The following is a 15,112-nucleotide window of genomic DNA, read 5'->3' on the forward strand; positions in this document are numbered from 1 at the left end:
AGAACAACTCAGCCAGTCCCATGTCTCCTTCCCCACCCCTCTTTGTCCTGAATTATTTTCATCTCGGATAATCATCCAAATGCCTTTTGAAAACTGTAATTGGATTTGCCTCTACCACGCTCTCAGGCACTTCATTCCTGATCCTTTCTCTTCACATCACCGTTGGTTCTTTTGCCAATCACCATAAATCAATGTCCTCAGGCACCTGACCCGTTCTCCAGCAAGAACAGTTTCTCCCTATCCAATCTGTCCTGACCCGCCATGGTTTTGAACACTTCCGTCAGATCTCACCACAGCTGTCTCTTCGAGGAGAACAATCCCAACATCTCCAATCTGTCCACCTAACTGAAGTTCCTCGTCCCTGGAACCATTCTCGTGAATCTATTTTGCAGCCTCTCTACAGTGTTCATATTCTACCTGAAGTGCATTGCCTGAGACTGGACACATTACTACAGCTGAGGCTGAACCAAGGTTTTTAGAAATGTTCACTATAATCGCCTTGCTTTTATAAAGTCCAGGATTCCCTATGTCCTATTAACCACTCTGTCAACACACAAAGTTTAAAGTTTGTGTATTACTGTCACAAATAGGCTTACATTAACACTGCAATGAAATTACTGTGAAAATCCTCTAGTTGCCACACTCTGGTGCCTGTTCGGGTACACTGAAGGAGAATTTAACATGGCCAATGGTCATCTTTAGAGATTTATACACTAATAACCCTGAGGTTATGTCCACGCCTGGGTGTCCACACAGTTGAGGCCTGTGACCAATGGGGACCACAGGGTCTGGAATGCTGTATTGGCTCCAGGAATGTTATTTTAATTTGTTTCCTTTGTGGTTGTTGCCCTTTATTGCAGTGACTCTTTGAGGGGTGCTTCATTAGTTAATTCATTTATTGAATTCTCAAAAGAGTATACAGCCATGGAGGTCTTGTGGCGCAGTGGGTAGCGTCCCTGTCTCTGAGCCAGAAGCTTCATGTTTAGGTCCCACTCCAGGGCTCAGTGGCTGAGAAAAGTGTTTTCATAATGCAGCCAAACAACTCAGCCTGAGTATTAGCCTGCAAATCCTTCCAGCAGATGCTGACGGCATGTGGAGAGAATCCTGGATCACATCCATGTGATGAAACATTAGAGCCTCTACCATTACAATATACGTGTAAAAGTGCATGTTGACATAGTAATTCTTGCTCTGAGTGAATGAGATACTTCTTTGGAAGATAAAGAGTATACCCCCCCTAGGTGGCGCCTCAGGCTCACAATCTGAGCTGTCTCTGAATTCCACTCTGTGTGGAGGGGATACCTGTACGGGCTGCTGCTATACACCCTCCTGTTGCTCACTCACCAACTGTCCAGACAGCCATCGTATTCCACTCTGATGTGGGAACGGACTGGGGGTCCACAATGGAGGGCTCTCTACATGCAAGTCCTCCCCTTTTCCATGAGGAATCTGGCATGATGTATGTATGTGCAGCAAACCCATGAAATAGAAGGTTAAACTGAATCATGGGGTCCCTGCCACCTGTAATATCTGCTGCTGAGGTCAGGAGTCTATCTTCCATGTGGATACAGGCAGTACAAGGATGCTGCCCCCTTTCATTATTTGAAGGGGCCACTCTTCAACTTTTGGTTGCATTTTAGTTCCAAACAGATCTTTGGTCATGCAGTGTGGTGGAGAGGTTGTGGGGGGGAGTCAATGCTCCTGTACCTGGTCAAGCTGACTATCAACAGATCCATACAGAGGGTGTTGAGGTGGTCCTCATAGTTACACCTGTGTCTGGGTGTCTTTGGAGAGGGCAGGCAGTGTCCACTGGTCAGCACGAGGTCTTCCACGAGCAGTGGATGCCAAACACGCTACAGTGCACCATCACTCCCCACCATGATCTTTGAATTTGATGAGCTTCTGCTTTATTATTTGTTTCACAATCAAGCTATCATTCCCTTTTAATCTATTTAAAGGGGTATAAACCCTGCTAGCTCCCTGTGCCCCTGCATCCTTTTAAAATATCACTGATTTTACATTGCTTCGCCTTGTTCTTCCCACCAATATGTATCATTTCACACTAAATTTCACTGCCACATGTCTGCCCATTCCCCAGCATCTGAGTCCTCTCAAAACCTATCACTTTTTCATTAGACAAGTTTTCTGTCATCTGCAAATTTTAATATTGTGCCCTAGAAAACCAAGTCAATGTTTTTTTTAAATTTATTTATCAGGGTCTCAAGTGGGCTCACATTAACACTGCAATGAAGTCACTGTGAACATCTTCAGCATGTCTTTTGGACTGTGGGAGGGAACCAGAGCAGCCAGAGGAAGCCCATGCAGACACGAGAAGAATGTGCAGACTCCACACAGACAGTGACCCAAGCCAGGAATTGAATCTGGGTCCCTGGTGCCATGAGGCAGCAGTGCTAACCAGCGTGCACCATGCCACACAATTAATATTGACCAAGAAAAGCAGTTGTCTTAGTTCCAATGTCTGGTGAACGCCAATATAAACCTTCCTCCCTTCTGAAAAACATACATTCAACACTATTCTCCCTCCTGTTGTTCAGCCAACTGCACATCTGTGCTGCCAGTGTTACTTCAATTCCACTGGCTTTAACTTTGCTAATAAGCTTCTTTATCAAACGCGTTTTGGAGGTTCACACGTCTACACATCAGCGAATTACCCTCACCCTGAACACTCTACCTCATCAATCAACGCAATCGAGTGAGTTAAACTTGGTTGGCCTTTAACAAATCAGCTGGCTTGCCATGATTAATACATTTTTTGTCCAAGTGAGGTTATATTTTTGTCCAGGAAGTTTAGTTTTAAAAGCTTTCCTGCCACTGAGGGATAAAACAATAGGCGTCTGGTCGCTTGACTGGGTATGACATTTGCAATTCCCCAATTCTTTGGCAACCACCCTGTATCTGAGGAAGATTGGACGATTATGGCTCATGTCTCTGCAATTTCTGCACTTACTTCCCTCAGTATCCTTGGATCCCAGCCTGCTGATTGATCAGATTTTGAGCCCGCCCTTCAGCCTATCCGGTGTCTCAACTATCTCCTCTTAGATGACCACTCTGGCAGCACCTTCTTCCTTGGTAAATTGCAAATTAGATATTTTGGAGCTCAGCTATTTTCTCTGCCTCCATGTGTTGAATCACCTTTTTTGGTCCCACTCCTTTTTCTATTTACATGCCTGTAGGAGATTTTTGAATTCCCTTTTATGTTTGCTGCCAGTCTCATTGCCTCGCTTTGCTTGCTTCTTTTTCCACTTCCCCTCTGAACTGTCTGTATTCAGCATCCAGATCAGATGGGAACTACGCAAAAGACTAAGGACGGGATTTTCCAGCCACGCGTGCCCAAAACCAGAAAATCCCACTCTAAGTCAATGGACCTTTCCATGGTCTGCCCCCTGTCACTATGATTCCAGTGGCAGGTGGGACAGGAAAACTCCCCCCCCACTAATTTATTTCAATTCTAATGCTGATTTTAATTTCTAAGTGTTCAAATATTGGACCAGTTTCCCTATTTACAGCAATTGACAAATGCACTTTGTTAAAAATGGGATGGCATGGTGGCACAGTGATTAGCACTACTGCCTCACAGCACCAGGGACATGGATTCGAATCCTGGCTTGGTTCACTGTCTGTTTGGAGTTTGCACATTCTCCCTGTGTCTGTGTGGATTTCCTCTGGGTGCTCCAGTTTCCACCCACAGTCCAAAGATGTGCAGGTTAGGTGGATTGGCCTTGTTAAGTTAACCCTTAGTGTCGGGGGAGCAGCAGGGTAAAATTGTGGAGGAACGGGAATAGGGCCTGAGTGGGATTGCGGTCGGTACTCGATGGACCGAATGACCTCCATCTGCACTATAGGATTCAACGTGATGTAAAATTAGACTATAAGGGTCATTGGTTAATTTAGAAATTGGGGATGGAACCTAAGTGTCCTGGCAATTGGTGTCATTGGAATAATGCAGGGTTCCCAAATCTTTCTTAGCTGCTGTCAAAGTGCACATGCACAGAATCAGGTCACAACCGAATCCAGATCGCCCTCACCACCTCATAGCCAAATAGCCTTGACAGCATACACACAAAGACTGGACACCTGGGTGAGCCACTGCCTCGCTGGACACTGGCTTTCAACTCATCCCTTGATATTCCCCCGTGGAAAGATCACGCAGGCAGCGAACCAGCAGTTACAAGATTTTATTTGTCAGACGGACAACTTTTAGAAAAAAAAACAAAAGAAAACAAAGAATGTCATGAAAACTCGTTCTGTTGACAACCCAGTCACATCGCTGCCTAAGTCTTTCTTCGCAGCTGGACAAAGATCATGGGAAAGACCTAGAATTCACCTGCTCCTCTTCTCTCGTTTGTTCATTTTTTCTCAAAAAGAAGAAAAAATAATAATAATTGCACAATTCAAAGTACGTGCCCCCACACAGTACATTTACTTCCCTTTTCTTGTAAACTGAGCATTCAGGTCATTTTGTTTCATAGACAAGGCGGACATCTGGATTCAGCTCTCTGACACAGTCAGGGCTCGCCTGTTGGAATGTATCGTAAGATGAGAAGAAAAATCAAAAAAGCTTTTTTTTTAAAAAAATTTGACAACTGCAACTTTCCTCAAAATTTTGACTAGCTCACCCACAGTTCATAATTAACTACGGTACAATACTGAGCACACTGTTTAGGAATGGCGTAAGAACTATTATATCGGTAAGGCATCTGGCAAGGTCGAGTAGTGTTCACTGCAACTGCAGGCTTTTCAAACGGATGTCCCCTCCTTCAAACCATCCTCTGTCACCGCTCCCTCCTCTTCCTGGAAAAGAACACAGCCCAGTAAATGCAGGAGCAAGAGGTACATCAAGCACAGTAACTACTGAATTAGTAGATCTAGCGAATGCAATTTTCATTTTTGAGCTGTACAGACAGTAACATGAGTGTAAAAAGGCCGAGAGTACACATACACGGAGGTACACATATACATCATATAATCCACACAGGTATACATGTTATACCTGTTCTACTGATGTTGAACAGTCATTTAGCCCCCACGTATGGGCAAAATACTTTCAAACTGCCCTCAATTATTGCACTACAGTGCCAAGAGCACCGAGTACAGATCGATAGCTGATAACAATCCAACTTACTGGGTTACATTCTCACAGGTCCCCAGTAGTATAACACACCAGTGTACAGCTTCAGGGATGATGGCAGCTGATTTTATTGGGGTACAGTTTCATGTCACATTTGTGTGGGAAGTTCGCATGCAAGGTACATCATTCACCACTAAATTGTGGGGCCTTCTCTGTACCTCAGTTGTCTGCCGTGTTATGATGTGCCCTAAAGACCCTACACAACACAAAACCAGAACAACTTCCATCGACCTGGATAATTTCTCTCCGAGTTTATAATGCGGGGCACTTCAAGAGAGGTCCAAATCAATCATAAGCATTTTATGTTGCAGGGTAGACCTTCACATCGATATAATCTTAGAATTGGAGCTTGGTTATTTAAGAGCGATGCCAGGAAGTATCTTATTCTCACAAAGGGCGGTGGAAACCTTCTTCCCTAAAGAGCTGCTGAGGATGGTGAACTGAAAATTTCAACACTGACATTCATAGATTTTTTCAGCCAAATATATTAAATGGGAGAGAATCAGGGTGGTAACATGGGAGTTAAGATGCAGGTTAGACATGATCTAACCATCCTTAAGTCTTTACAGGGCAATGCAGCAGTTAGCACTGCTGCCTCACGGTTCCAGGGATCTGGGTTCGATTCCTGGCTTGAGTCACTGTCTGCATGGAGTTTGCACATTCTCCCCGTGGCTGCATGGGTTTCCTCCGGTTTCCTCCCACAGTCTGAAAGACGTGCTGATTAAGTTGATTGGCCATGCTAAATAGCCCCTTAGTGTCCCGGGATGCTTAGGTTAGAGAGATTAGTGAGGTAAATATGTGGGGTTACGGGGATAGGGCCTGGGTTGGATTGTTGTTGGTGCAGACTCGATGGGCCATATCCTTCTGCACTATAAGGATTCTACTATTCTATAACTGAATGTGGGATTGGCTTTAGTGATTGAATGGCCTCTCCATGTTTCTAACTTCTGGCCTGCAATGGCCAAGCTTCCAAAGGCATCATTGTGCCTGTGGTGGGATGAAGTGAACTTACGGACAACATAGAGTCCATTAAACAGTGGTTCATTGTAGCTTTTCTGTCTTAAAAACAAGTCAGTTTCAATGACTTGTTTTACAAAATAGTGAGGCTTTAGCTCAGTGGTTGTGATGATGTCTCATGATTATTTGTGGTTGTCACCTTTTCATTTCTGAAAGAGGAAATGCATGCTTGAGAGAGAGAGATAATGTATAGGGGGTATACATTAGAAGAATGTGTTAATGGAATTGGGTGAGAAGTAGATAAAGTGAAGTGGGAGGAGGCTTGTGTGGAGCACAGACACCACCTGTTGGGTAAAATGGCCTGTTTAAGTATTGTGAGTACTATTTAAGATGGGTCTAGCAGAGGAGACTACGCACCCAAGAAAAACAAAGAGGGAGATACATGCGAGAGAGAGAGGGATCCGTAGTTTATAGGAGGCATGGATTATAGAAAGGGTACAGAAGAATGGAGCACACTGGAAAGAGAGAGAGATGCACACATGGAGGACAAAACGTCATCAGTAACCAAAGTTAGATGACTCTTTCCTATCAACATTTTGTTATTGTACCTTTTCCTTCCTCTGTGCTTGTAGCTTCTCAACAGTTTCCTTTTCCTTGTTAAGTTGTTCCTGGGTAGCTTTCAGCATCTGCTGCAGTTTTGCAGCTGCTTGGCCCAAGTCATTGGTTAACTTCTTTTCCTTGTTAAGTCTTTCCTGTTCAGAATAAATATGACAATGATGTTAATGACATGTTCTGACCCCCATCAAGGCCATTAACATTTTTTTAAAATTTGGACTTCCAGTTAGGAACTGAGAGAATGACACGTCAATATTTTGCACCTTAAATCTTTTACTGTAACAAATGGTTTAAAAAAAATTGACCGAACATTATTTTCTTTTTGCGGGCAACTCATGCTTTATAGAAAGTGGCATTCTCCTTTTATGCTTAACATCCAATGCACTCTGCACGTTATTACACGCCATTTAGCAAACTGTCTTCTGTTACTCCCAGCTTCCAATAGGTTCCCACATCTCAGTTTTGCCAAGTAATAATTTTGAGTGACTTTCGACAGCCTTCCCTCAGTTTTCAGAGAATTCCTTGAATTTACCATCAGCAGTAAACCCATTTCTGATGATTCTTCTTAACCCGGCCATGACAGGACAAATCTCCTGGAATTTTATGAGGTTGCAGGATGAGTCTCATTAACTTGAGCCCGTCTCCCTCTCACATCTGGCTGTGGCAGCTTGTCAACCCAAGCAGCTTTTCTCTTTGCTGCCCACATGCTGTCTGTGAGATTTGTTCATCTGTAGGGAAGCCTGTAATCTGACTTTAAAATGGCTTCTTCTATCCTCTTCCCAATGACGATGAGAAACACATTATCTGGGTAAAAATTGCTAATTAGCTCTCTTTGACCTCAACCCCCTTTCAGCTTAGATGTACACAGGCTATTTACAGCACAGCTGTTTACACCTCTGCCCTTTCAGCACTTTTCTGCGTCGTTAGGAGGGTCAGAGTGAACTTGTCGTAAACTGAGAGATGACTGCCACTGTCGCTAAGCGTGAATATCTTGCACCTTCCTCTCAGTAAAACAAAGCCTTCATTTAATTTCTAACCATCAAACCACCCAAGGCTTACCATCCAGCTGGCAGAACAGGTCACAGGACCCCCTTCATTCACCCTAAATTTCAAACTACAGTCCCAACATATAAATAGTCATGTAACCCTCATTATTGAAGCAGTATTCAAAAACAACCTACATTTTATAGTTCACATATAAATAAAAACCATCCAAAGTGCTTCACAGGGATAGAACTGAAAAACAGATACTGCGATGAAGGAGGGAGATTAAAATCCAGGTAATAATGGTCAGTTTTAAGAAGTAAGAAGTCTCACAACACCAGGTTAAAGTTCAACAGGAATTATTTGGAATCACAAACTTTCAGAGCGCTGTTCCTTCATCAGGTGAGTCACTCTGAAAGCTCGTGATTCCAAATAAACCTTTTGGACTTTAACCTGGTGCTGTGCGAGTTCTTACCGTGCCCACCCCAACGCTGGCATCTCCATGTCATGGTTTTGAGACGGACAGGCAAAATATATATTTAGGAATGGAATCCCAGGGAATAGGGCTGAGGGAGTTAAAGGTGTGGCCATCAATGGTGGGGCAAAGGCAGGAATAGCATAAATGATCAGAGTAATTGTAGAATAGGAAAAGGTTACAGCAGTACTGAGAGACGAGAAACCATGGAAGGATCTGAAAACAAAGCTGAGGTTACGAATAGGTTAATATCCATTAAACAGTGGATGAAGGAATTGTTACAAATGAATTTGTTACTGATATCTGAACACAATTATACCCTGAGTGCTCTTTAATTGTGGAACTAATTTATAGAAACACTTGATGTCAGATTTTAAAAGCCTGCGCCAATACTACTCCCAGGAGAAATCTACCATGGACCAGTTCCCAAGGTAAACCATACCATTAGAAAATGCTACAAGCACACAGTTTTCAGTTCTAATTTTAGTACAGGATATAAATTTACACCAAGTCATCCCATGAGAGGGACAATTTTGACATGTGGGTAGTGTGTAATAGACATTCACTTATGTGATACGAGGAAAGAATAGTAATGGTCACAAAACATGGACAAAGGAGGAAATTTACATTCGAGACGGTTTTGAGATGATAAACAGTAACAGGTAAATCCATAGCAAGGGGCTCATTCACTGGAGAAGAATGGGAGAGTCTGAAGAATTTTTTGTACAGTTATGATAACACAGACAACCACAATTAGCTACTGGGACATGCAGCATACTCCTGAGTTATTGCAGGGGATGTCCCAGTACAATAACGCTGATTTCTTTGGGCTCTGCCAATGTCCTGGTTAGAAATCGGGGTAAACACTGCAGGAATTTTGTAGACCACCTCTTCAACAAGAATCAATACTGAAGAAAACTCTCCTCCTCATCCTTCGAAGGACAAGATGCCCATCCAGTGCTACCCTGTCTATCACCTAGTTTTCCAACATTGAAATGATGGGGAAGTCACGAGTTATGCAGTCTGCTAGGATAGGATAGCAGTGCAAACAAGGACAGATGGCCTAATGATTGATGTGTGCCAGTAATGTGGTCTGACGGGTAATTTGTTCATTAGCTTTCATTTGTCAGCTCCATGGAAAGACATGTAAGGGTGGGATTTTCCAGCATTTCATGCCAGCGGGATTTTCTGCTCCTGCTGCAGTGAGTGGCGATTTGGCCAAGCGCCAAACTCTGTCCTTGCTTACAGCTGCAGTATGGCATGAATGGCCAGTAAGACGGCGCTTTTAGGGGGGATTCTCCCATCCCGCTCGCCACGGGAATTGCAACGGATGGGACATGGAGCATACAAAGATCAATTGACCTCGGGCAGGGATTTCCAGCGTGGGGTGAGCGTGGGCGGAAAATCCTGCCCATAGTCTTTTTATATATTAAGGTTTGTCAATGAAAAACGATAAATGTTGTGGTCTTTCTGACTTAAACCGTAAAATATCAGCTGATGCTGCCAATAGTCACTGCACTTAAAACAAATTACTAACAGACTTGCCAAGGGTAAGGCTTTGAAATTGCCAAGATCAACGTTCAATATTGTTTGTGAAATAGGAGTAGTTGTGAACCTTAAGTAAGAGAAACACAAATCTAAATGAAAAAGAAAGCATATGTAGACTTCCTCACAGTTAGCTCAGAGGATAACTCATTTCCTGTTATGGTGAACCACACAAGGTCCCGTGTTTGGTTATTAATCTGTTCTGAATGAGCTCAAATCACTGAGTCAGCATCTGTTCTGGGCAAGGTAGATAGGATGGGAAGGGAGTCAAAGTCAGCTGAAAAGAAACCGACCTCAGCCACAGAACACTGGCAACAAGTCAGATCAATGGAATTGAGGTATAGATTGTGGCAGAGTCCACATTGTTCCAGAATGTCCAATGATTTCATCAGCTTCTGAGGTTGGGGGGGGTCCTCTCATGACTGAGGAGTTCAATGCAAAATTGGCACAGATGTACACAGTTGTCGTTGCTGGTTCTTGGAAGAACCAGGGTTTGATTCCTGGATGGGGTTTGCACGTTCTCCCCATGTCTGTGTGGGATTTCATCTGGGTGCTCCAGTTTCCTCCCACGGCCCAAAGATGTGCAGGTTCGGTTGATTGGCCATGTCCTTGGCATCAAGGGATTTGCAGAGTAAATGCATGGGGTTAAGGGGATCAGGCCTGGGTGGGACTGTGCAGGTGCAGGCTTGATAGGCTGACTGGCCTTCTTCTGCACTGGAGGGGTTTTAGGATTCTGCAGTTGGTATGACCAAATGATACCACCCCATTGTAACTGTGGATGATGTTTCACAACCGTAGTGTGGTACAGCACAGCAAGAAAGCCATTTTGCGCATCATATCAATGCTGACTCACTGGGAGAAGTATACTATTAACCTCGCTTCTCTTGATCTTCCCCATAGCCTAATAAGTGTTTCACATCAAATATTTATCCAATTCTCTTTTGAAATTGGTTATTAAATCTGCTTCCACCACTCTTGCAGTCAGTGCATTCTGGATCACAATAAATCACTTCAAAAAAAATGTTCTCATGTCACTTCTATCTTTTTTGTCAATCAGCCTTAACCTGTGTCCTCCGATTACCTACCCTTCTGAGACTGGAAGCAGCCATCCTTCTTTATTCTGTCAAGACCACTGATGATTTTGATAAAATTTTTTAACTTGCTCTGTTTTAAGAAGACCAACCTCCAGCCTCTCCATGTAACTGAAGTCTCTCAGCCCTAGCAAATGAACTATTTTAGAAAATCTCTTCTGCAGCCTCACTAAGGTCTTCACATACTTCCTCAAGTGTGACAATAAAGGGCTGAATTCAACTGGGGCCCCTTTCAATGAGCAAAACAACCTCAACTCCTCAGTTCACACAGCGCGAGAACAACTCAGTGAGCAAACAGGAAGGGCTAGAATTTATTTTTTACTTTATCCCTTCGTGGAATGTGGGTGCTGCTGGCTAGGCCACCATTTGTTACCCATTCCTCATTGAGAAGGTGGTAGTGAGCCGCCTTCTTGAACCACTGCAGTCCATGTGGTGTAGGTACACCCACAGTGCTGTTAGGAAGGAAGGATCTACAGTCCTATTGAGTTCTGACGAAGGGTCATCCTGGTTTGAAATGTTGGCTCTATTCTCTCTCCGCAGATGCTATCAGATCTGCTGAGATTTTCCAGCATTTTTTGTTTTTGTTTCAGATTCCAGCATCCATCATAGTTTATTTTTATTCATAGTCCAGTTCGATTTCCGGCTTGGGTCACTATCTGTGCAGAGTGTGCACATCCTCCCCATGTCTGCTTGGGTATTTTCCAATGCTCCGGTTTCCTCCCACAGTCTGAATGATGTCGTGGTTAGATGTATTGGCCATGTAAAATTCTCCCTCAGTGTACCTGAACAGGCACCAGAGTGTGGTGACAAGGGGATTTTCACAGTAACTTCATTGCAGTGTTAATGTAAGCCTGCTTGAGACACTAATGAATAAGCTTAAACTTAAAGCTTAGTCCTGTGTTGGGGCCTTCAAGAAATGAGGGGTCAGATGCTATAAAAATGCATGAAGTAGACTGAATAAAAAGATAGTAACATTCGACCATAATGACCTGAAACGCAAGAGGGGTTAAAAAGCCTTAAAGTCATGAGATGGCCTATCATTCAGGTAATAAATTCAGGACACAGCACAACTGGCACTGCAAGGTGACTGCTTTTCCAGGGACAATAAGGTATTTGAGAGTACACATATAGAGCAGAAATTACAAGATGTATCAAGACTACCTTTAGTTGAACAACATCCTCTCCATCAAAGGTGACACTGTCCCCAGCTGCTCTCAACTTCTCCAGCTCTTCCTGCAAGTTCAATGCCGAACTCTGTGCCTAATAATAAGGAAGTGCACAGGCTCAGTTAGAAAGCACTGATGTAAGATCTGCAGCAAACAAAGCACCATTTTTTGAAGCATGTTACATAATACATGGTACAGAAAATCATCTGTCCTACACTGGGGGACTGTACAGTTCAGCAACATACTACTACTGGGTTGACCCACGCCTCTGCTTAGAATTAGTTGTTCTCTTGATAGTGCAGCAGTTAGTCAATTAGACTTGCCTTGAGTGTCCCTAGGCTATATGGGAGCTACTGACTCATGTTTGTGAGAGATTGATACACAAATACTTTATTGAATTTAGCTATACTGACTAAGCTTTTAGTCACATTCTATATTTGTTCTTGGGATGTTGGTATCAATGGCTAAGTTAGCGTTTATTATCCATCCTTAATTGCCCTTGAGGAATGAATCACTGCAGTCCGTGTGATGTAAGTGCTCACACCTTGCTGTTAGGGAAGGAATTCCAGGACTCTGACCCAGTGACTGTGAAGGAACAGTGATATAGTTCCAAGTCAGGAAGGGACTTTGCAGGTAGTGGTGTTCCCAAGTGTCTGGCAGCAGAGGCCGCAGGTTTGGAAGACTGTCAAAGGAATCTTGGCAAGTTGTCCCTGTCAACGTGGTTGCAGGGTGACAGGGACTGGGAGCTGAATGTCCAGGGGTATCAAGTGTTTAGGAAGGATAGATGAGAGGGAAAAGGCCATCCTTTTTCACCTTATCCATCACCTGAGGTGCGGTGATCCTCAGGTTAAATAACCATCGGTCAGCTCCCTCACCCAGCTGCCCCCACACCGCACCCCCCCACCCCCCGGTTGCCCGCACCCTCACCACCCCAACCACACCCAGCAACAGAGATGTCTAGCCCAGGTAGGCTACTGACAACAGGAGATCATTTACTGCGGAGAAATAATCTGGTGTAAAATAGCCAGAATTTTGTTTCTTATAAATTCTCCACCTTATCAAATTCTTCAGCCAGCTTCTGTCTCTGTGTCATCTCATTGAGCACAGTTTCTTCCAACTGGGTTTTAAGCTAAATAAAAAAATACATAAAGAGTGCAGAGTTATTTACCACAGAAATCATAGGTGCTGAATCATAGGCAGTCAACTGAGAGATGGGAAGTAGGAGGAGGAATAAATGGTTGAGGTTTAGATGATGAAAATTTCCAGAAGGGGAGATGCAAACAAACATTAGGCATGTGGACGCAAATTAAAACTCTGGCTGTGCAGGGAGAGCGACCACAGGCTATGGGGTACAGATAACGGAGCGAGGTTAAAGAGGCGTACGGTGTTAGTGAGCAACTTTAGAGATCAGTGTGCTCTTTGCAGCCACGCACGAGTGCCTCACTACCCTAACCTTGGCAGGCTCTTGCTCAACTTGATCAGTCAGTGACTCAATCAACTCTCCATCACGCATACGGGACTCCATTTCACACAGACGCTGTCTCACCTAGAACAGGGAGATTAAAACTCACTTATAATGTACAAAGGTACACCCCTTTGAATAAAGAACAGCCCTCCCTCCCTCCTGCCCATGACAAAGCACACCACTGAATAAGTTAAGCTTTCTTTCAAACACAAACAACAGCGACAAAAAACAAACAAGGGCTGTTTTTAAGGGAAGACTGGTCAGACCAACCAACCCATGGTGAGTTCAATCCCAGCCTCTGGCTATATTCCCTCTGTTCTCCAGAAAGACATCTTTACCAAGGGAAGAAATCCAACCTGCACCCATTAAAGTGATGGAGCCCTTTTGCTTTGGCCCCAAGGAACTGCCAGCCCGGAACTTCAGCTTTGGACACAAGTCGAGAGCTACAGATGCCAAACGGGCATCATCAATGAACCCACAAATAAGTTGAATTTCCCCTCCACTGTCTCTTGAACTCACTCATTATTTTATTGAATAACTGCGGGATGGGGAGGGGTGGATTTGGGGCTGTGGATGTGGGGGGGAGGGGGACATCGAGGCAAGCTGGGGACAGGGGTAGTTAAGGATGGCCCAGGCATATCCAGGAGCCAGTGTTCGGGCCATCGGGAGTGTCGAATGCAGGGCAGAGTTGCGGGGCTGGCCAGCAATCGGGAGGCCGGCAGTGCGGGGCCACTGACCATGCACTGATCTTTGCTCTGACAGATCGGCGCGTGCACAGTGGCCCACTCAGTGCTATGCTGCCAGCCTCTCTGGTGGGAATAGACCCCACCCACAGATTTTCAATGGGATTCACGCTAGTGCATTCTATGATGCAGAGATTGTGGGAGATTCATCTTGAAACTTCCACTGAAAGAAACCAGCGGGAATTACTCCAGTTTTTACGTGAATTTGACACTTAGAACTTTTTTGGGGGAATCACCCCCAAAATCTAGGGGAAGGCAGCTCTAAGGGAGTGCTGCGCTGTCAGAGGTTACATCTTTCTGATGCAAGGTTCAATTAAGGCCTCATGTGCCCTCTCAGATAAAGATCCATGGAACTGCCTCTAAGTGTAAGCGAGTTCTTCTGTTCCTCGGCCAACAATATCAAGGACAGATTATCAAGATTATAGTGTTGTTTGGAGGAGTATACAATCCACACCGTTCCAGATAATGGCTTCTCTCTCTCTATTTGCTGGAACTACATAACTGATCAATACCCATTACTTTTGTACTCCATCGAGTGACTGAAGGCATCTTCTTTCATAAGAACATAAGAACTAGGAGCAGGAGTAGATATCTGCATTCAATTCGATCATGGCTGATCTCACCTTGGCCTCAAGTTCCCTTTCCTGCCCACTCTCCATAACCCTTCAACCCATTACTAATTAAAAATCACTCTGGGGTAGCGAATTCCGCAAAATTCACAACCCTTTGAGAGAAGTAGTCTCTCCTCTGTTTTAACTCTGCTACTCCTTATCCTAAAACTATGACTTCTCGTTCTAGATTGCCCCACAAGACGAAACATCCTCTCCATGTCTACTTTGTCAATACCTGTTATCATTTTGTATACCTTAATTAGACTCCTTCTTCTTCTAAACCTAGCGAATATAGGCTTAAACAGCTCAAT

The 15,112-nt window shown here is 44.1% G+C and overlaps 1 protein-coding gene across 3 annotated transcripts in view; it reads right to left on the reverse strand.

Moving 5' to 3' along the window:
- Nucleotides 1-4,181: 4,181 nt before the first annotated feature.
- LOC145350839 (ribosome-binding protein 1-like) overlaps nucleotides 4,182-15,112 on the reverse strand; it is a 108,947-nt gene continuing 98,016 nt past the window's right edge. For 2 of the 3 annotated variants that reach the window (XM_080200194.1, XM_080200193.1), the window contains 5 exons: nucleotides 13,436-13,528; nucleotides 13,037-13,111; nucleotides 11,978-12,076; nucleotides 6,715-6,858; nucleotides 4,182-4,812 (listed from right to left, as the gene is read on the reverse strand). In XM_080200194.1, coding sequence (XP_080056320.1) covers nucleotides 4,759-4,812; nucleotides 6,715-6,858; nucleotides 11,978-12,076; nucleotides 13,037-13,111; nucleotides 13,436-13,528 — 465 coding nt within the window. In that variant the 3' untranslated portion in view covers nucleotides 4,182-4,758. The remainder of the gene's footprint in view (nucleotides 4,813-6,714; nucleotides 6,859-11,977; nucleotides 12,077-13,036; nucleotides 13,112-13,435; nucleotides 13,529-15,112) is intronic. The other variant, XM_080200195.1, reaches the window with a different exon arrangement.

The sequence above is a fragment of the Carcharhinus amblyrhynchos genome, chromosome 12 (genome assembly GCF_965287045.1).
Source record: "Carcharhinus amblyrhynchos chromosome 12, sCarAmb.v2.hapA, whole genome shotgun sequence".
Taxonomy (NCBI): domain Eukaryota; kingdom Metazoa; phylum Chordata; class Chondrichthyes; order Carcharhiniformes; family Carcharhinidae; genus Carcharhinus; species Carcharhinus amblyrhynchos.